This window comes from Bombyx mandarina, chromosome 03 (assembly GCF_030267445.1).
Source record: "Bombyx mandarina strain Sakado chromosome 03, ASM3026744v2".
NCBI classification, from domain to species: domain Eukaryota; kingdom Metazoa; phylum Arthropoda; class Insecta; order Lepidoptera; family Bombycidae; genus Bombyx; species Bombyx mandarina.
Window position 1 is genome coordinate 598,270 of NC_143210.1, and position 23,062 is coordinate 621,331.

At 38.4% G+C, this 23,062-nt stretch overlaps 2 protein-coding genes across 4 annotated transcripts; both read left to right on the forward strand.

Moving 5' to 3' along the window:
* The first annotated feature begins 440 nt into the window (after nt 1–440).
* Nucleotides 441–1,877, forward strand: LOC114251870 (high mobility group protein D). Its single transcript, XM_028186273.2, has 2 exons — nt 441–596; nt 1,112–1,877. The coding sequence occupies exon 2, from the start codon at nt 1,120–1,122 to the stop codon at nt 1,483–1,485; it is 366 nt and encodes a 121-aa protein (XP_028042074.1). The 5' UTR covers nt 441–596; nt 1,112–1,119; the 3' UTR covers nt 1,486–1,877.
* A 381-nt stretch (nt 1,878–2,258) lies between these two features.
* Nucleotides 2,259–8,543, forward strand: LOC114251873 (uncharacterized). 3 transcript variants are annotated; one of them, XM_028186279.2, is made up of 3 exons: nt 2,259–2,689; nt 4,151–4,310; nt 5,548–8,543. In XM_028186279.2, exons 1-3 carry the CDS (start codon nt 2,467–2,469, stop codon nt 5,855–5,857), a joined length of 693 nt encoding a protein of 230 aa, XP_028042080.2. In that variant the 5' UTR covers nt 2,259–2,466; the 3' UTR covers nt 5,858–8,543. The 3 variants fall into 3 exon arrangements, with proteins under 3 accessions (XP_028042080.2, XP_028042078.2, XP_028042079.2); XM_028186277.2 differs by having other exon boundaries at nt 2,261–2,689; nt 5,422–8,543; XM_028186278.2 differs by having other exon boundaries at nt 2,272–2,689; nt 5,425–8,543.
* The last annotated feature ends 14,519 nt before the right edge of the window (nt 8,544–23,062 follow it).

Genomic DNA, 23,062 nt, shown 5'->3' on the forward strand with positions numbered 1-23,062 from the left:
TTCACCCACACAATATCAATGTTCGATAAGTTCTTATTATAATCGTATCCTGTATAAAGATTATCTAGATAGATATATCAATGATCTACCTATTATTTTTGCTACTTGTATCGCACAGGCTCTTGTCAAGTTCTTTGTATTTATTGATACATGTGACTAGAGTCTGGCCGGACAACTTAAGTCTAAAAATTAAAACGTTAACAAAACGACCGCCCTATTCTTAAACAAACGAAATTTAACTCTTTTAATTGTTTAATTTTGTAAGATTTATGTAGCATAATTTATTACTTCAATTTAAAGAATCAAAGTTGCAAGATTTAAACAAGCACATAGTACATCATTTATTTGCAAAGTATTCTCATAAAATCCTACAAAATCTAAAAAGAGCGGTCATTTTGTTTCTAATACTATTTACTTTATTTATCTGTGGAATCATTCGCGGCGACCGAGAGTGAGTCAACTAAGGGACGATTTTATAGTAATCTGTGGCGCTCAGTACGGCGAGCAGCTACAACGGTGTTTGGTACGCATTTCGCGCTCTCCCGCCTTAGTAAGAAAAATAACACGCTTCTGTCGTATAAAAATACATATTTAAGGTGAGTTTCATTTATAATTACTTGCAAATAACGGTAGAATTGTGTGAATATTAATATTTTATGTTCTTCGTGTTTTTCGCCTTAAATAGGCCATTCTAGGAATACTTTTGTAGGTTATAACAACTATTTTGAGTTTTAAAAAGTGTTTGTTGTAATATCTGTTTAAATCGAATTATTAAACAGTAGTGTTCCAATCTAAATGTATGTTTTGGGTTAAATTGTTGTTGTCATTGATGTTTGAGTTTGATGTTACGCTCCCAGAAGAGAACGCGTCCCGCGCGAGTGTTGCCACGAACAAAATGTCTGACTGCATCGATTTTTAACTTTTAAATTATTCATAGTTATATTTCTAACGAAGGCAGATAAACTCATGGATCACATATTTATAAGTGGTTATTATCGCTTATAGATTCCAACGTCACGTTATAAACAAGCACCATTCTTAATGGCGACTACACTTCTATTTAGAGTATTATTGTCACATAATATGTCTACAATATTTTGTTTATTTACAGGATTTAAAATGACAGATAAACCGAAAAGACCAATGTCAGCGTATTTATTATGGTTGAACAGTGCTAGATCAAAAATAAAGGATGACAACCCAGGATTAAAAGTAACAGAGATAGCCAAAAAAGCAGGCGAAATCTGGAGGTCCATGTATGACAAAAGCGAATGGGAAGAAAAGGCGGCAAAAGCCAAAGAACAATACATTGTAGATTTAGAATCATTTAATGCAAATGGCGGCGGTCCCGTAGAGAAAAAAAAGAAAACCCAAAAACGCGGGAAGAAAGCGAAACCGGCGCCAAAAACAAAGAAAGTGAAACAGGACGCCGAGGACGATGATGATGATGACGATGACAAAGATGATGAGAACGACAGCGAATGATCTCTTTAAATTTATATTTTAGTTTTAAAGTTTTACTATTTATCATTTTAAATTCTGGACCATGAAATGAATATTTTTTTCACTCCACTTTTAGGGACTCGAATTTGCTACCCTTATGTTTTTTTCTTTCTTTCTGGCTTTTGTTACTTAGATATTTTAAATAATACACTTTTGTTCGATAACTTCTAATAAAATGTGCTTCAAGGAGTATTTTCTATATATATATATATATTCTTTAATTATTAATACAATTTAGAAGTTTACTTGTATTTTTATAAAGGTATTATTTTAATGAAATTGCATTTATTTAACGTAGGTAAGTGTAAGTTTACTATGCCAAGTGTTTTATAAAATTTTAATTGAAATATTTCATAAAATAATGTGAAAACCGAGCCTATTGTTTTATTTTTATAAAAACAACTAAACAAATGAAGTTCGAAAATTTTTATGTTATGTACATGTATATAAAGTAATTTGTATTTTAAAGTGTAATAATGTTTTCAAATAATGAACAATCTAATTGAAACATGACCTAGTTTTCAGACTAATCTTTTCTTAAACTTTTAAATACATTTTTGCGTAACCAAAATCCGAGAGCTAATTCAATAACAAAATACTCTTAATTCGTAGACCAATAGATTTGATAAAATTATAAAATCAGTTAAATGGAGTAGTTTAAAGTTGTTCGCCGGCCGCCATTGCTAGGCCAGCGCGAGGCGACCCAAAAATAAAACTTGCTAAAAAACCGGCAGCGCCGACTAGAATCAATAACGTAAATACAATACTGGCCAGCCGTCAGAGCGTCTGCGCCCTTGTTTTTACACGTGCTTCTACCTCCGTCCCTTTCCAACGCGATGTAACTGGAACGAGAGAGATCGCGTTTGAGAGCTTGCTTCGCGCTGCGCGTGTCTGTTTGACAGTGTGCGCGTCGCCTTGTTCGTCAGTCGTGAACTAGCGGTATAGCCGCGTGGGTCTGCAGCTATGCCCAATGAAGTGATGATAAAACAAGAATTCGACAGTGACGCTTCCATGTCGCCGCCGGTAGGGCGCTTAGTCGACTGTAACCAAGCTGAAGATCGAAAGATGATAAGGTTGGTGCGGGACCGGCCTTTGCTGTACGCCCGAAGTAATATGCCCGTTGCCAGTTATTACGCGCAAGTCAAAATGCTGTGGCAGGAGGTCGCCGACGATATGGGTTGGAGCGGTAAGCGACGTTACGTATCTAATTTTTATCTACGAATGTGATTATACTGTAATAATAAACCGGATAAGTCGAAATAAAATATAACGTAACGTTTCCATAGACGTACAAGGTTCATTTCAATTCGGTCGGTGTATATAGATGTTTGTGGAAATTTGGACTCTGCTTACAGGGTTCACTGTGTAAATTGGCTTGCACTGCTCATGGTAACATATATCTCAGTGTTGATATTCTTCGTATTTTGTTTGTTTTATTCGAAAATGTGAAGTGTAAAATAATAGAGCGTAGAGACGTGGATATTCCAACGCGTGTACGAGTTTTTTTGTATATTGTTTTTTTTTTACCTAAGCCATAGTTTTCATTATTTACATAGTTTTATAACTAAACTGCTATCTTTGTTTCTTTGTTTATAGTGTTTGTTTTACGTGTTAGTAACGTAACCTATGAAAGAATAGAGTGTATCATAAATTAACCGTTAATGTAATGAAAGAGAGACCCGGTACATATCGATAAAAGTTGAATAATTAGTACCGCTTGTCAAAATTGCCAATACGTGAAAATATAGTTGCTATCTACTAAGAATTGGAATACCTAATATGAGTTTAGACCCTAAACTTTGGGGATAGATACGCGTTGTATTGGCTCGAGGGACAGGCAAGCTCTGGGCTTACCTGGTGTGGGTTATGCCACGAGAATGACATCGCTGACCTTGAGACATGAGGCCGAAGTTTCAATTGAACTCTAGCGAGAGTGGCGCGGTGTGTCACGGCTGCAGGCAATACAAGCGGGCCGCTGTACCCTTGGGACTTCCAGTAGACTGGTGTTTCATAATGAAGGGGGGCAATCCCACTAAATTAATATATAAAATCTGTATTATAATTATGTTTTATTTCAGTTTTTTTATATTAAGTTTGTTTTGAAATATTACTTACTATGTTTTGATATTTTTTTTATTTTTTTTTATTGCCTAGATGTTTGGACTAGCTCACAGCCCACCTGGTTGTTAAGTGGTAACTGGAGCCCATAAACATCTACAACGTAAATGCGCCACCCACCTTGAAATATAAGTTCTATGGTCTCAGTATAGTTACAACGGCTGCCCCACCCTTCAAACCGAAACGCATTACTGCTTCACGGCAGAAATAGGCGGGGCGGTGGTACCTACCCGTGCGGACTCACAAGAGGTCCTACCACCAGTAATTACGCAAACTATACATAATTTTGCGGGTTTGGTTTTTATTAAACGATGTCATTCCTTCACCGCGGAAGTCAATCGTGAACATTTGCTAAGTACGTATTTCATTAGAAAAATTGTTACCCGCCGGCGGGATTCGAACACCGATGCGTCGCTACATACGAATGCACCGGACATCTTATCCTTTAGGTCACGACGACATTCAACAGTTTTATTCCAAGGTCTATACGGTTTAGTTTCATGTTTGCCTGTCGACTCTTTTCTCTCAGTCCCTGACGTCAGAAGAAAGTGGTCGCACATCAGAAACTCATACTCAAGACACCTTCGCAACGAGATCCACGGCGCCCGCACGGGAAAGGGCCGCATGGTGTCCAGGTGGTACTTGGCTGATGAACTGGAATTCCTCAAGGAGCACATGGCTACCGACGTGTGAGTATTTTTTTCGATTAATAAGCATAATCTCAAGTTCCTAGAGTAATTGTAGGAAAATGTAGCTGGACGATGTTGGACGCAGTAATCTACCCACCGGTCACCGGACCCCATGAAGGAGGGCCATGTTCAGCTGTTGTAACTATACTGAGACCTTAGAACGTATATCTCAAGGTGGGTGGCGCATTTACGTTGTAGATGTCTATGGGCTCCAGTCACCACTTAACACCAGGTGGGCTGTCAGCTCGTCCACTCACCTCAGCAATAAAAAAAAATTTGTTCAAAATGATGACTCAAAGAATTAGCTAACATTTATACTAATATTATAAAGCTGAAGAGTTTGTTTGTTTGAACGCGCTAATCTCAGGAACTACTGGTACGATTTGAAAAATTATTTCAGTGTTATATAGCCCATTTACTGAGGAAGGCCTTAAGTTATATAACATCACGGCAAGGCCAATACAAGTGGAGCACCAATAAATAATGTTTAAAAATAGGGGTTTAAATAGCTCCTTAACATTCTATAATTAAAAAATATTTTATTCTACGTACCTAAATGAAGTGGGAGTAAAAAATTTAGCGTTATGCCAAAAGATTTAACTATTCCACGCGGACGGAGTCGAGGGCAAAAGCTAGTCTATAATATAATAATAGATCAAGTTATTTTTGTTTTTCATATCAAGGGATTAATGAGTTCCCTCTTAGCGATCTGTTAGCAATTTGAGTTTGCTGATCGGTCTGCCGTCACGTAGAAACTGACCAGTAACTGGCGACCGTACTTTATAGATTTTAGCAACAGTAGGTACGACAGTAACTAAACTATTTAGTACATTAAACATTGAAATAAAAGTAAAATATAAAAAAAATATACAATATAAAAAAAAAAATATTAAAAAAAAAAGACATGCCCGCTGAGTTTCTTGCCAATTCTTCTCAGGACGGAGGCTAGTTCTTGTGAATTGGCGGTAGTTCTTTTGACGTTCAACAAGTATGTATGTACTTTCATTTATGTTGAATAATTTTTTTTTTATTTGATTTCATTTGATTTGATTTGATATAATAAAAGTAAAATCAGTACAACATATTTATGACCCACGTGTATGATGTCCAGCAGAAGATCGTCTCCATACCCCACGACATACGCTCCCAGCTACCTAGAAATTGACATGGCGAAAAAAACAGCCGAGGACACCTTGGATCCCTTCATCCATAACCCTTGGTTCACTCTCGCCACCAGTCGCACCAAGATCGAGGACCGCGAAGACTCCAGCTCACCCCTCAGCGTGCGGACGGACGCCGTGGGCTCGACCAGCCAGAGTTTCGAAGCTGACGAGAATTCCGCGTACTTCCAATTCTTTAGAGGAATACATAATGATTACCAGGAACTGCCCCCGAAGAAACAGAGACTATTCAGGCGACAGTGTCTTCATTTCCTGCACAACTTGCTCGACGACAGTGACGGCCACGATCAGAGTAGCGCTATTAACTTATCCAATAACGCTGACAGCAATTCCAGTGATACAGAGACAAACATCTTGCCTCATTAGTTAATTGTAACGGTATTGTTTATTGATTTTTAGTCGGATATAATGGCTGGTTGTTATCCAGTAAATAAAACTAGCATTGGGTCTGTCTTGTTGTCCGTTTGATTACACGATGCATCAATATTGTAAGTTGATATTGTATTTACATGATTCACTTCCCGACGTTTTGGAAGTATTTTCCTCGGTAATTTAGGGTAAGAGTTTGTGGACGAGGTTTGATTAGAAAAAAAGTTATTAATGTGGCCGCGGAAGATGACAAATACGTAGTTAGCCAATAATCAAACTTCCAACATTGCTGTGTCACTTTCAAACGCGAATACCAAAATTTCTGAAACATGAGATCATTTTAATGAACCACATTGAATATTAGTATATAAACAGCAATTGTTTCTAGCAATCAAAGCAATTTCGGTAATTAATTGTCACTGTATTCATGTTTATTATCTTTGAAAATTGTTACTACATAGCATGGCGATCAACTAGGTCGCATTCTTAAATGTCAGATATGTAACCTAAAAATCCCATAATATTTATTGATTTTTATATGAACACAACATTCCTAATAGTAGTTAATGTTGATGTTTATTTGTTTTTAATTTACAAATTTAAAGAGCCGTAATGGTTATCGCCTGTACACCCTTTTTCTTATAACGGTTGGATGTTTTTCGAATAATATGAATTTGAGTAAGTATATACAAAGTGAAATTTGTAATAAAATAATTATCAAATGAGAGAGAGGTAGGTAGGTATATATTATTAAAATGTTTAACGCAAAACGTGTTACCTGAATTGGACGGTAGCGACCTACAAAAAATCGAAACAACCGTCATTTGTAGCCAGAAACCTGAATAATCTTAAATATCACATCGCAATATTTTTTGTGACATTCAAAGCTCGTACGCATATACTTTTGTGACAGTTTAAGTGGTTAGGGCAATCCTGGCAATAAAGAAACATCCACCGCATCCCCTCTTTAAGACAGATCTAATGAACTCAGCTTTTGCGAGTGTAAGGCATGTGAGGGCTTTATAGTTCACGTGTATACATTCATCATCAGTTCAGACATATTTTCATTAGATGGACCGACGAATTCTGGGCTCCTGGTCCCAAGTGACTACTAGCTCATAAAAATTATCTACTCAACCAGATAGGGATTTTACGTGGTAATCAAGGTCACGAGAAACTGCTGGATTCGAGTAGAAAATGCGAACCTTGAAGAAACTAAGGTCGAGAATTGTCTTTAGAATTACGATTCAATCTTTAACAATTAATTAAGAATTCAAGACGAGCAGGGTCTGATGTACGTTGATACGACGCGGCTAACGGTCCCTGAAGCTAGTGAGTGTGACGAGGGCGACGCGCGTGAAACTAGAGAACGGGGTGGCAGAATAATCTTCCACATAAACATGTTTAATGTTGTCGAAGGCAGACGAGCTCACACTCTGTGGCTTAGTGCGAGTTTTTAACGTTCTCGATAGCGTAAAAGTTTAATTTGTATGCAGTTGGAACAGTGCCCCTAGCGGCAAACGTAGGCAAACGTTCCAACTCCATACAAATTTGAGTTAACTTTTACGCTATCGAGTCTACCCGATGATATGTAGGCGAAGTAAAATGTCCCTTAGAAATAAGGTGACACTCTACAAAACTTGCATACGCCCCGTCATGACCTATGCAAGTGTAGTGTTCGCTCACGCGGCCCGCACTCACTTAAAGTCATTCCAAATCATTCAATCCCGTTTTTGCAGGATAGCCGTCGGAGCCCCGTGGTTAGTCAGGAACGTCGACCTCCATGACGACCTGGACTTAGAGTCCACCAGTAAGTATATGCAGTCGGCGTCAATGCGCCACTTCGATAAAGCGGCACGACACGAGAACCCTCTCATCGTGGCCGCCGGTAACTACATTCCCGATCCTGCGGACAGAATGGAAAGCAGTCGACGTCGCCCAAAACACGTCATCTCGGATCCTCCCGATCCACTAACGGTGCTTCTAGGTACTTCAAGCACCGGTCACCGTTCTCGTCGAACCCGTCGCTTGCGACGAAGGGCTCGACGAGTAAATTAACTCTCAGACACAGCCCACTGAGTTTCTCGCCGGATCTTCTCAGTGGATCGCGTTTCCGATCCGGTGGTAGATTCTGCGAAGCACTGCTCTTGCTAGGGTTCGTGTTAGCAACGTCATCAGGTTTGAGCCCCGTGAGCTCACCTACAAAAGTTAGGGTTACGCTGATATAGCCTCTCAAGGCTCTCAGCTTAGGTAGGAAAAAAAGAAAAGAAAAAAAAACGCTATCGAGAACGTTAAAAAACTCGCACTAAGATCGTGAGTAATCATCGATGCTAATGACTTTGGCAATGCCGGCTTAAGCGAGCTTAAACTACTTAAGCCGATCTTCGAGTGACTACTCAGATCATTCGCCTTTACGTTAAACCGCTACCAAGACAATAATGTAAATGTTGTTCTTCATCAGTAGACCTCTTCGTAAAGGTCGATAATCTTACATATCGTTAATACAATGGACACACACGGACAAAATGAATATAGAAGAGTGTAAACACCAGGTTGTTAAAGTGTTTCCTTAGAAAATAAAATATTAATTATAAATACGTACTTTAATAATAGCTATTATTGTTTTTAAATATATTGTAATATAATTTTTATGAACAATAAATTTTATTGTCACGTTGTATAATTTTCTTTTAAGTATGTAATACTTATCTATTTATGTGGTTCCATCAGTCTGTAATCTATATATTAATACGTGAAGCAAAAACTTTGTATCCCTTTTTACGAAAATTGCGCGGACGGAGGAGTATAAAATTTTCCACACTTATAGAGAATATAGAGAAGAATTGCACAATGCTAATATTTTTTTTAAATAATGCTTGAAAAATACATTAAATCAATAAAGAAAACATTACACACACTACATACCATATATTTGACGCACACACGCATGCATCCCTTTTATTGTCAAACTTTTGTTCTTGACGTCTGTGGTCAAATTGAGAATCGATTAAATATTGTTAGTCTTTATTAATATTTTTCTATAGTGTAGTATTGGCGTTGAAAATACAATCATAATAGTGTACAAACTTACAATTCCAATTAATTATAGTCGAATTTCGACTACTGCGGGACCTCTAGTAGGTATGTTTAGATTGGTATGGTTGACATAACAATGTCTTTGCTGCCGCTACCAAGAAATATTAGATCAAATTATAAACTATCAAATTCAGATTTAAACCTAAATCTCATGTCTTATATCGGTAGCGGCTTTTAAATAGTGATGTGTATGGACTCCGGTAGTCACTTAGCAAGTGGCCCGTTAGCTACTTCACTCATCCATGTATTGAAAAATATCAGATGTTTTGTTTCTGATTACATCTACCTACCCAATCTTTTCTTTCCCACAATAACGTGATCGTGCGGAGTCTGTTGCGTTTATATGGATTTTACAATCCAAACCAAGACACGTGATCAAACAACAAGAAACAACCGGGAACATGGCTTTGCGTTTCCACTGAATGTGTAACAGACACATTCTATAGACACGTTACGTACATTTAGACTTTGATCAGACTGGTACATCATGATAGACGTTGCAAGCTATAACTTCCACCTCCCTTTAGGCCTCTAGCCCTATTTATTATTCCTAAGCATCCTGCTCATTGTTTTAAACTATCTATCCAGCTATATCCAAGAAGACGTCGTGGTCTAAAGGATAAGTCGCCCGGTGTCCGGAATTCCGCCAGCGGGAACCAATTTTTCTAATGAAATACGTACTTAACAAATGTTCACGATTGACTTCCACGGTGAAGGAATAACATCGTATAGTACCTAAAAATCAAACCCGCAAAAAACTATAAATTGCGGAATTACTGGTGGCAGGACCTCTTATGAGTCCGCACGGGTAGGTATCAACCACCCTGCCTATTTCTGCCGTGATGCTTCACGGAAGCTTCTTCAAAAAACTTCTGGAACTTAAAAAAAGATTGCTCACGTCAGGATCTACAAACTCCTAAGGAATCTCATCGAATTGATTTCTCATCTCGACCATAATCCTCCTCAGTCATAAACAAAAAGGACAGCGCAGATATCCTCCCGGAAGCCTCCGAAACAACAGATAAAAAGCATTTCCAATTTACGTCCCCGACTTGCGTAATATCCGGGACCCAATCAACCGTTTGTGTTGCGTCTCTGGGCGCGAGCGGGTCAGGTCCTCGACGTGACGTCATTTGGCGTGTTTAAAGAATCTATTGTCCACTGACCCTTCCCGAGGGACTGCCAAACTCAGTTATTCTCTGAAATGTCTACTCGCTTACCATATTGACTAGGGCTGCGTCATCTCTATCAATACTGAAGTGAAACGTAAATAGAAACTGAACTGAGAACTCAATGACCATGTTATGATTGTGGTGGTGGCTTGTTGAATGAGAGACAATTTTAATATCGTATATTATAAAACATAATGTAATAAAATCAAAACCTGCAGAATTTATTAAAAGCCTCTTTAATTAAGCCGCAAAACAATCATATCTCCTGTTCCAATTGTTAGGTCCAACAGGTTAGTATTACTGATCATCTAAAGCAAAAAAAAGTTGGAAGAAATATAGCATGAGCACCCAGACTGACGCTTGGAAGTGTTTTGTAGCCTTGAGGATCAAGAATACTCATATACAGCAAACAGATAACAACGAATTAATATTGTCGATGGTCCAATTTGTATAAACACAGCAGAGATTTTTATCCTTTTTTTAACACGTCATTTCGGATCATCCCGATCCACTAACGATGCTTTTAGGTACCTCAAGCACCGGTCGTCGTTCTCGTCGAACCCATCGCTTGCGAAGAAGGGCTCGACGAGTAAATTAACCCTCAGACACAGCCCACTGAGTTTCTCGCTGGATCTTCTCAGTGGGTCGCGTTTCCGATCCGGTGGTCGATTCTGCGAAGCACGGCTCTTGCTAGGGTTCGTGTTAGCAACGTCATCAGGTTTGAGCCCCGTGAGCTCACCTACTAGTTAAGGCGACGCTGATATAGCCTCTCAAGGCTAGCAGCTTAGGTAGGAAAAAAAATCCTTTTTCTAACACCAAGTTCAGGCAACCCTGTAGGAAACAAACGGCGTCTTACAAAGAAAATTGAACCGTACTCCTTAAATACATAAGGCTTGTTTTACGTTGTCTGCCGAAAAGGGTTGTTAGTGCTGCCTCGAAGGCAAAGAGAAGGGTCCTATAAATCAAATAGGGACCTTCAAACACGACGGCTAAATGAGACTGCTTTACATGTTCTAGAACAGTCTAATCTATGTGCAGAACGTGCTAAAGGTGAACTATGTTTTAGTTTTAGTGGTCCCCGGTTCTACAGTAAGTTGGAAAGTATCAAACATCGCATGCTTTATGCTGAACAGTTGTATCTTGTAATTAAGGTTACCACATTTTTTTGTAGATAAAATACATTGGTTATTTATTATAGGTAGGAAAAAAGCACATAGTATTAAAATAAAATAAAATTTATTTTTAATTGTTATTATGTTTGAATACATTTTTTTTTTACAATTGAACAAATTAAACTAATCTAATCTCTTAGGTTTATGGCGTTTCCTTTTAGATTTCGCCAATGTCAAGTGTATATAATACTCTGCTTTCTATAGCGGGCTTCGTGAACGAGCAAGGTCACAGATATTCACTAAAAGAAATTGTGAAAAGTACTGACAGTGACATTGTTGACATTTGAAGTTAATATGCGTTCAGAAGTATTTGTTAAAAAAACCAATGCTTATTTGAAGTGGCGATGGCGAGTGGCGACATCGATTAAGCAATTGATGTATTTCGCTTAACGAATAAATACATATGACTAAGCTTTTCAAAATCCCAACCATCAGTACTTTATTGTTCACATAAAGTATAAAGTACCTACATTATCTGTAATAGCGTACAATACTTTATTATAAATTACGGGTGGCAACCCTACTTGTAATGAATATGATCTTGTGGTGATTACTGATAGTTGGTCGTGCTGTGAGCTGGATGGGCAGCTACCACCATTTCTGTCACCATCTTCTTATACTTATTGAACTAAAGAGAGATGCCTCAGCTGCGTTAGCTGTTTACTTGGGCTCAAGGAGATCCTAATGCGACTGCGGCACCACCTGAAGAGTGAATGATTCGGCTGCGTTAGCTGGTTACTGGAGCTCAAAAACATCCTAATGCGACTGCCGCACCCACCACGATCGGTTCGCGACTGGAGAACGCCGGTGCCTGTGCGGTCCTATAGTACACTCCATCATCGCTTCCGCCGACTTCAGCCGCAAGTTATGCCCAAATAACACTTTGATTTCAGCAATAGCCATAAGCTCAAATACCCGTCTAGAACAATGGCAAGTAAACATAACACGTTTATGATAACAATGAAAAGGAAACATTGATTTTTTTAACATTTTAATGGATGTTAAATGACCCCAAAATTATCACAACTAGACTCTGAAAACTAAATAATATAGTAGAATAGAATAATAATATATAGAATAATATAGTAGAAATAATCACTAACAGATGAATGACAGGATCGGCTACTACATATTTTCGATGCTTACTTAATTGTTAATTCTAAATTGAAGGCAAGTGAAACCGCGCGCTATTTCCAGTCGAATACAATCTCGCAACCTCTAACGAGCGTGTGTTATCAATGTGTAAGTCATGGAACCGCCCATTACAGAAGCATGCAGCATCCGTTGAGTACTTCGGGGTGCTAATGTCCCTGCGAGAGGGATAAGGACTCGTTATTTACTCTATATTACTACACACGGCTTGGGAGGCTGTGTCCATTGTTACATTAGGCACGTTTTTTACTTCTCTCTTTCTATGACCGTGCTGATACACGAGTATTGATTGTAGGGCATATTGTGAGCGCTTTTGTGTCGCAAAGCAGTCGTGTATTCTGGACTAGAGCAGCCGTTATATAAACCAACTGAGACCACGATCTCATATCTCAAGACCGGAGGCTGCAATCTCGGTGCGTTCAATACGGTCTGCGAGCTCGTCCGCCTAGGAAGAATAATAAAAAATAGTAAACAAAGTGTACAGTACATTCTACTCCTTACTCGATTAGTGGTTGATCTAGTGCACCTCGCAGCGGACCGATTGCATAAGTGTGGTCCTAATAACAGAATAAGCTGAACAGTTGATGATTTAATAAAACTGGTTTGTATTAATAAAAACGAAAAAATAATTATCTCTATTTTAGTATTGGCGTAATAACGTCACTAAGTCTACTTTAGTTTTTTTTTCTTCTTTTTTTTATTGTGGGTGGACGAGCTGGAAGTCCATCTGGTGTTAAGTGGTTACTAGAACTGATAGACATCTGTAACGTAAACGCGCCACCCACCTTGAGATATAAGTTCTAAGGTCTCAGTATGGTTACAACGATTGCCCCATCCTTCAAACCGAAACGCATTACTGCTTCACGGCAGAAATAGGTGGGGCTTAAGATCATTTGCCGTTAAAAGTATCCAGGTTACAAAATATGTTCAAATTTTTGTGAAATTTCTTCGTGTTCCTTCTGCTATCTCCAAGTAGCTGAAGACAGGACGAGATGGCACAATGTTATGAGGACAAAAGTCATGGATGGAGAGGATCAGGACCCTTATACATGAGGAGCACAATTACAGGAGGAGGATTAATTAAGGTACAGACATCCACATCTATTTATAATAATAGTACAGACTGATCAATATTACACTTCTAACTTGCGTATTCCACTTCCACACTTTGATTTATTCCATTCTTAACGTGGTCATGAAGAGGGTTGTCGTATCGTCGCGTCGGTAACAATGGAAACACGCCGTCGTTTTATCGGCAGACTTTTGCCGAGCGGAACGCACTTACGATCCTGGATTATCGGCCGTAAATTTGCTACACTGTAATTGACGTTAAGGAATTGTGGCTTCAAAGAAACCGTACTCCGTGTAAATTGACAATGTAAATACTAATAGTCGGACTGGCTCGCCAATATACAAATTACGATCTTCGCTTTGGAAGGCTATAATAGCTTCAGAGACAGCAATGTCTATTACTGTTACCATTCGTAGTATGCCGTTCCAGACGCAATTAAATAAATCTAGATATAATTTCATACTGTCCATTTTTAACTGTAAGCAGATAATGATGGTAATCATGTATGTATTATAATTAAAATTTCTTTTTTTAACATTAAGATAGTTTGACGAGTTCACGTTGCTAAATGGTGTTAAGTGGTCACCGGGGCCCATAGACATCGAGAGACATAATTATAGGTATAATGCATTTAATTATGCCTAAGAGTCGCGAATACCGAAAAATACATAACAAGTGTATTAATAAATAATTGTTCTTCTGTCAGATTCATTAGTCTCCACAGAGAACACAGAAAGGGTCCGAATGAGCTGATGAGAAAATCTAAAGTGATGATTAGAGTCTAATGAAACCCTCTACTCAATGAGCTACGTAGGAACGACTTAAGGGAGAGGCCGCTTTTAATCACACGGTATCGCCTTCCACTCCTCCCAGATACTTAAATCGCTTCGCTTGTTTTACTGTTACGGTTTACACGAGTGAAAACAAATACAGAGTAACAGTTCAATACTAGGTAGAAGGTTGAACAAAAAATTAAAATAAAATAAGTTTTTGACTCTGGAGCGCTAAGCGGTGGTATTCGTAGCTGAGAACTTAGATATACATATATTCGTGTCTTTCACGGGTTAATGTAGGATAAAAAATTCCATGGGAACAGTTTCTTTCTGGTAAAAAGTACTTTATGTCATTTTTAGTACCATGGACAGCTACTGTATGCCTCAGAACGATAGCTCTACTATTCAACACATGAAAGCATAATCATTAACCAAACTTATTTTCGCATTAACTAATATAGATAAACTTTTATTGCAATAGATGGGTAGACTGGCTCACTTCGTAAAGTAAGAATACACCGTGAAGATCGCCTCACAGCTTGAGACGTGAGGTTGAAGTCATGAATGTATCATTTAGAGGATGTTCCACAGATTGAACCGAAGTGCGTGGTTCTATCGCGTCAAAAACAGGCCGACCAATGCATTAAATAAAAAAAACTTCAGAGGTGTCAAGGGACACCCGGATGGAACGAAGTTCCTTTCGATTAATTAGTGAAGGAATTGTAATAATTTTTTTTAAGTTAAAATAATAAATTACGGCATTATGAAGAAGAAAAAAACAATACTATGAACTAAATTACTATTGTTGAAACGCTATCTCGAGAAACTGTACTCATTACGCGGACCAATCGGATACGAGCAATGTCACGCGATAAGCGCCTACACGTTGATTGGTCAGAATGACGGATCTAAAAAGTGTCGTGACAACTTTTCGTAAGAATTTTTTCCGTCTAGCCCCCTTTCACAACGCGCGATAAGGAACTTCGTTCCAATAAATAAATGCAGAACTTGTGCTACCGATATACATTTGAAATGTAATTTGTTTGAGGCGTGCTGTTAGCATTTCAGAAATTACATTTTGTCATGGTCGCGTAACCAATTTCTGCCAGTTGGTGTTTTGAGAAAGGAACTTCAGTGTCGTCGTTTATCACCGTTCTCGTCGAACCCGTCGTTACCAACGAAGGGTTCAGCGAGTGAACACTTTAAAAAATAAAAAAAGTGTGTGTGTCCGCTCCGACGCACGACTGGAGTTTACTGGATATAAAAAATTAAACGAAACAATACGAGAAATAGTTCTATATTACGACAACACGATACACTACAGATTATTAACAAATTAACGAGACACAAAACAAACGACTAACAAATATATGAAAATACAAAATGAGAGAAACGCGCGATCAGTACGAGGCTTTGTGGCGGACTGCCGGCGCAGCAGCCCGGCGCGCATTTCGTGTGACATGCGCATAACGCATTTCGTGTGACATGCTAGTACGATTTTGGTCCCCATAATTTTCATACCCCGGGCCTATATATGTAAATCGATTCTAAAGGAGTAAACTCCAAAAAAATAACCCACAAACACAGCCCACTAAGTTTCTCGCCGGATCTTCTCAATCGGTCACGTTTCCGATCCGGTGGTAGATTCTGCGAAGCATTGCTCTTGCAAGGTCTAGTGTTAGCAACGCCCTCAGGTTAGAGCCCCGAGAGCTCACCTACTCGCACAATTACGCTGGCATAGCCTCTAAAGGCCAGCTTAGGTAGGAAAAAATGAAGAGTGTCGTCGACACCAAGCATCTCGTACTCTGTTAGGATGTTCTCTCTTCGTTAAGATAATCGTCGGTAGTGCCATAAAGTTTTTACGGTCGGTCTTACATTACTTTGTGCGAGTCACTTGAATTTCTCATTTCTTTCGTCTTCCGGTTAGATTCATTTTATACCTCCGTTCTCTTACGTTTAGTCACGGTTGACTTGTTAACTGTATTGGCAGTAACCATGTAAAATGTCAGAGTATCAATTTGTTTTCAGTTCGTTTTTTGTTGTTTAGATGGGAGGACTAGCTCACAGCCCGCCTGGTGTTAAGTGGTTACTGGAGCCCATAGACATCTACGACGTAAATGCGCCAACCGCCTTGAGATATAAGTTCTAAGGTCTCAGTATAGTTACAACGGCTGCCCCACCCTTCAAACCGAAACGCATTACTGCTTCACGGTAGATATAGGCGGGGGGGTACCTACCCGTGCGGACTCACAAGAGGTCCTACCACCCGTAATTGATAAAACTAACCAAATAGTGCCGTCAGCCGTTTTCGTTTGTGTGCTTATTGTACTCAGTTTTCTGTTATTCTTACAACCCATAAAATACTTATACTAATGGCGTGAAAACTCAAAGCGGAGTTAATGGCCGCCATAACATGAATACTGTCATTGCGGCTGCTATCCACCTTGCTACGCGAGATTCGAGTACATTTCAACAGTGTGCTTAGTGCGAGTTTTTTAACGTTCTCGATCGTGTAAAAGTTAACTCAATATGGAGTTGGAACGTTTGCCTACGTTTGCCGCTAGGGGCGCTGTTCCGACTGCATACAAATTTGACTTAACTTTTCCGCTATCGAGTATATTGAATATTGTATATTGAACATGCCTACAGTTTTTGTGAATAATATAGTTGTTTGTATTTGATGTGAAAAAGTCCAAGACATTCATAGAATGATACTTTTAAGAATCTGTATAATTTTTATCAGCACACCATTTGTCATCCGTTCAATATAAATAAACATCTCTAGCAATATCATGATCTCTTTGCCAAAAATTGTGAACAGCTGTTCAATTGTTTTGTTGTTTAATGTTCCGTCACGCCACCTGTGCCCTGATGGGTCTATTAAGCTCTATAAGAGACATTCAAGGTCCATAAGGGTAGCACAACGGGTTAAGTATGCGGGAGTATGCGGGCCAACCCTTAGACCAGTTTGAAGTATCTTTGTATTTTAAAAAAGTCATTTCGATTGTGCTTACTATACATATTGTAAAGCTCTCAATAGTGTGCCCTTTGACAGTTAAACGTGGTAAGCCAAAAGTTGTTAATTTTGACATCAGTGTGCTTAGTGTGAGTTTTTAAAAGTTCTCAATCGCGTAAATTTTAATGTTAACCCTTTGTATGCATTTGGAACAGCGCCCCTAGCGGCAACGTAGGCAAACGTTCCAACTCCATATGTACTGATTTAAGTTAACTTTTACGCTATCGAGAACGTTAAAAAACTCGCATTAAACACATACTTAGGATGTCGGCCACATTCCACCTTACTTTGAGGAATAAGGTCGAAATCCTAATTAAAATGAAATCAGAACCTTCGATCCACGAATAGTATTAAGCGTTTGAATAATGATTGTTACAAAAATGTTAAAATAGCTGGAAATAGAGATTCTCAGTTCTCGCTCCGATCCTACTGAGAGCGATCGTTTTATCCGTTAATGTAATATAATTTTGCTTAGACGAAGTGGTGGAAGCCGCTTTATTTATCCACATTATTTTTCTTGAAAAATGAAATGTTTTTATTCTTCATAAAGTTCAATGAAGCATAATTCTCGTCAGAAGTTCCATCATTATGAAACGTAATGAACTGAAATAAAATAACAAGGGAATCAGTCTTCCTCGAAAGTTTCGGAGCAAAGCAACAATATTGTCAGTTGTGAAATTGCTCATCCATCCAACAAAGTTGATAGAATTATCGAATCGATTACATGGAATGATCAACACTTCGATAGATTCCGTGCAGTTCTTGTACTAAATACTAGATGGCGTTGTAATACATTTTGAAATTCACAGTCATCTGATATTATTAGCTAAGATGAAATAAATACAATAATAATTATTATTATACTGACGCGAATTAAACAAAACAGCGTTTTTGTTGAGAGACCGTCATACCTGCTAGATAAGAAGTCCCCTTGTGACTTCGCCGATTTCGGATGAAAGTATAATCCCCCAACGAACAAGTGGTCCTACCACCAGTAATTACGCAAATTATAATTTTGCGGGTTTGATTTTTATTACACGATGTTGTTCCTTCACCGTGGAAGTGGTTACTGAAGCCCATAGACATCTACAACGTAATTGCCGCCACTCAATTTTGAGATATTGGTTTTAAGGTCTCAGTATAGTTACGAGGGCCGCCCCACCTCTCAAACCGAAACGCACTACTGCTTCACGGCAGAAATAGGCAGGGTGGTGTTACCCACCCGCGCAGACTCACAAGAGGACCATCAGTAAAAACTATTTCTAGAGCGGATTCCTTCGTTATTGTATGTTATCCGCAAAAAAATACATATAACGATATTTATGTATAGGAACTCATCACAGGCAAAAAAGATGTAGGTAAAGAAAACAAAAATTGAACAATTTAAGTATTAATCAATAAAATTTGTTAAAAGTGAAAAGTTCGAGATGAGAGTTTAAAAGATTTTTATTTCGTCGGGGGTAAGATAACGAGTTTCAATCGACCGAAAAAAGGGATCGAGGAGTTTCCAATTCACTTATGAATATTTAAGGGCGGTGCTTAGCGTTCGTGAAGTTAGTTCTCACAGGGCCGCACTGAAGGGCGCTAGGGGGACAACATAGTAGTTGTGTTTGTACGTTGTGCGCAACAGCAAACTTTTTAGCGGCAGGCAGCGGCTTGGCTCTGCTCCCTGGCATTGCTGAAGTCCATGGGCGACGGTAACCACTCACCATCAGGTGGGCCGTATGCTCGTCTGCCTACAAGCGCAATAAAAAAAAACCCTCACATCGTGGCCGCCGGAAACTACATAGCTGATCCTATGGACCAAACGGTAAACAGTCGGCGTCGCCCAAAACACGTCATCTCGGATCCTCCCGATGCACTAACAGTGCTTTTAGGCACCACAAGCAACGGTCATCGTTCTCGTCGAACCCGTCGCTTGCGACAAAGGGCTCGGCTAGTAAATTAACCCACAGACACAGGGCAGCCCACTGAGTTTCTCGCCGGATCTTCTCAGTGGGTCGCATTTCAGATCCGGTGGTAGGTTAGGTAGATTCTGCGATTCTATATGTCTATGGACTCCGATAATCACTTAAAACCAGGTAGGCCGTGAGCTCGTCCATCCATCTAAGCAATAAAATAAAAAAATGGATGTAAAAGTGAATGCGGCTTTAGATTGTGATTAACATTTACGTTAATTATAAAATATTAAGTATATTTTTTAGATACGATCAATAGTACATTACTAATGCCGCTTAGGTTTCCAGACCATCTCAGTGAGTACGATTGCTTATAGACAACGGTATTGTCAGGTGCCAGGTCGGACCAGCTCACTCATTGCCATTGAGGCTCCTTGATAACGGGTCCGTCAGGCCAGAAAAAAAAGCATGATCGAATTCTCAATTGGATTTATTTATAATCCCAAAAACCAGAATCCAAACCTATCTAAGATTTGGATAAGGCCCAGATAGATAGCGGGTCCCAGTGCATGTCCTGGATCCAAGCCTGTGCAAAAACGACGATTAGATGGTATCGTACAATTTATGAGTTACACAGAGACCGAGAGAAAGTTTTAATTAAGTGTACCGAATGTGCTAAGTTTGCTCGTAAAAGTCAGAGCTGCGTTAAAATAGAATTAATACTGCATTGGAACTGTGTTATTAAACCTGTTATTGTTTATTGACAAGCCTGTATTGGTTCGCGACGAAGCCTATATATCCAGTTGGATTCACTTTCCTTATGTTTGGTCGTCCTTTGTAAGTCGTCGTGGCCTAAAGAATAAGACGGCCGGTGTATTCGTATCTAGCGATGCAACGGTGTTCGAATCCCGAAGGCGGGTACCAATTTTTCTAATGAGATACCTACGTACATAGCAAATGTTCACGATTGACTTCCACGGTGAAGGAATCTCATCGTGTAATAAAAATCAAACCCGCAAAACTATAATTTGCGTAATTACTGGTGGTAGGACCTCTTGTGAGTCCGCACCGGTACCACCACCCCGCCTATTTCTCTAGTGAAGCAGTAATGCGTTTCGGTTTGACCTTAGAATTTATCTCAAGGTGGGTGGCGCATTTACGTCACAGATGTCTATGGGCTCCAGTAACCACTTAACACCAGGTGTGCTATGAGCTCGTCCAAAAAAAAAATACACTATACCTTGCAAGAGCAGTGCTTCGCTGTATCTACTGCCGGATCGATTTGATCAGTGGCATATCATAGCCAGTCGCTTGCAGGTTTATAAAATATTAATACATATTTATAAAATATTATCAATCCGTGCAAGTCCCTCACTTGAAGTATTCAGGAAGGCATTAAAGGAGCACTATCTATCAATTTAGTATTACTTATATGTATTTATTTTATGTATTTCATTATATATGTACGTGTATGTATATGTTTATGTTATTTATGTGTGTAATTGTGTATATATATATAGTTTGATATATTATATATTAGTGTTTATTTTTATTGTTATTGACTATAGTATCAATAATTAAATTAATTAGATTGTACTCATCTGCCCACTCATGTAAAGCTTTCCTTCTTTAAGAACGGTTAGCTGGTAGATAACTCAATTGTTGAGTAAAGCTCGCCATTTTTATATCTTATCGCAATGACTGTATTATATTAACTGTGTGTACAAATAAAGAATAAATAATTAATTGAACATAAAGTTTGTGCTTTATACCTTAAGGCGTCCTGTTGTTCTGAAGTCATTGAACGTATTTGAAAGCAGTTTGAATATTGAAAATGTTGGCTTTATTTAGTAAACAAAACATCACACTCATTTTACTAAAGTTTTAACAAAGCTCTGCGCGTATAAAACCGAAGTTCGGTATAAGTACTTTTAATTCCACTATTGTTTATCTGTTTGGAGGAAATGAGATGCGCGAAGGGCGGAGGACGGAGGGCGGAGTAGTTATTTATGGCGTTGTTTCATTTTCATTTTCGGGCTGGCTTCTACACGTTTTTGCTTCTCTATGCGCATTGTGCTCCGTTTGCATTGAACTCAAATTTATTGCCATAACAACTGATCACCAGGTGCTCCAATATCTCGTCCGTATACAGAGAAATAATAAAGTATATTCAGCACGTTATCGATATTGTTAACTCCTCAATCAATATGAATGTAAACATTTTTCGTGTAAGGTGAGAGCTTCTGGACTGGAGTTTTATTTTATACCAGCATCTTGTGGTCACCAATCTTTATTTACTGGTAGAGAAGTCGCGTGTGTTAGAATAATAATAAAAAAAATGCCAGTCATAGAGACTACCGATAGAAGTGAATACTTATAACTTAGAATTATTCTAATTAATTTTGAAAATTCAAAATATTTAAACTAAATTAATAACATCAACTTGATTTTCACATCTATTGACACACCGAGTAACAATCACATACATGTTTATATAAAGTAATGATATACATTATTCATAGTCCTAATATTGCACAATACGTCACCTGTATAGCTTTTTTTTATTGCTTAGATGGGCGGACGAGCTCACAGCCCTGGTGTTAAGTGGTTACTGGAGCCCATAGACATCTACAACGTAAATGCGCCACGCATCTTGAGATATCAGTTCTAAGGTCTCAGTATAGTTACAACGGCTGCCCCACCCTTCAAACCTTCAAACAGAAATGGGCAGGGCGGTGGTACCTACCCGTGCGGACTCACAAGAGGTCCTACCACCAGTAAAAGTAGCAACAGATATACTGCTATTACGCATGTCGGTGACGCGAATTCACAAGATTTAACGCATCCAAAAAGCGCTCAACGCGGCTAATGATATTTACACTTTAAAAACAAGAATGTAACACTTAATAATGTCAATTATCATTGCCGAGGATAATGTACCCTACCTAAGTGGACTCCACCATTGATAAAGAAGCCCAGAGCTTAGTTCGAGAGTAACCGTTCGATTTCAAACGCAGCACGGAAACAATGCGCCATAATTCAGAAACATTCGTCAGTCGGCGGGCGTTATTATTAAATTTCGGCGTGATTAATATTGTTATCATCTGTAATGGTATATTACGATTGGTTTAGCTTTGCGTATATAATATTATTAGGCAGTGAGGAGGCCATTTGCAATAACGAGTTTAAGCTACTAACTATATTAATTAAATGAAAAACGGAATATTTATATGATTCAAAAATATGTTTTATTGTTAGAACTAGTTTATTTTATATTTTTTTCTAGCTAACTTTCAAATTTTTTTGATAAGATTAAAGCTATATAGTTATGACTAGAAAACAAAAAAACTAAGAAAACCGTTTGTCAAATAGACGAAAAAAGATAATAATATCTTTAATGAATAATTTTTTGTTTTTCTGTATAGCGAAAGCCCGCAGTAGAATTAAAACATTGGAAAGACTTTTAATTTATGTTACATTACGTGAAATGTAAACAAACATTAGTGAATTTCCTTTTTTTTTGTGTCAAATAAGAGCAACACTTGTGTGTGTTACTTCTTTTATAAAGTTACGTATATTTTATGTTCCTGTGTGCAAAGTAAGTAACAGGTAATTATAGATTTTAGTATCTTCACGGGGTTCTTTGATGTGGCTTCGTCCTTATTTGTGATTTATAATGTTGTGAATTTTCTTTAAAATTAATTATTTAAAAATTACATTATTTTGAAGACATACACGACAAAACGAAGATCGCCAATTTGCGGGTCGCATGATCCCAGCTGATACGTCATATAAAATCTTTTACCCTGGTCACAAAGCACCACGAAATAAGCGTAAAACAAACGCAGTCT

What these genes read in the sequence shown, in the direction of transcription:
- LOC114251870 (XM_028186273.2), top strand. Translation starts at nt 1,120, where the DNA reads ATGACAGATAAACCGAAAAGACCAATGTCAGCGTATTTATTATGGTTG.
- LOC114251873 (XM_028186277.2), top strand. Translation starts at nt 2,467, where the DNA reads ATGCCCAATGAAGTGATGATAAAACAAGAATTCGACAGTGACGCTTCC. An exon ending in CGACGATATGGGTTGGAGCG is followed by an intron (nt 2,690 to 4,150) that starts GTAAGCGACGTT and finishes CTTTTCTCTCAG; the next exon opens with TCCCTGACGTCAGAAGAAAG. An exon ending in GAGCACATGGCTACCGACGT is followed by an intron (nt 4,311 to 5,421) that starts GTGAGTATTTTT and finishes TATGATGTCCAG; the next exon opens with CAGAAGATCGTCTCCATACC.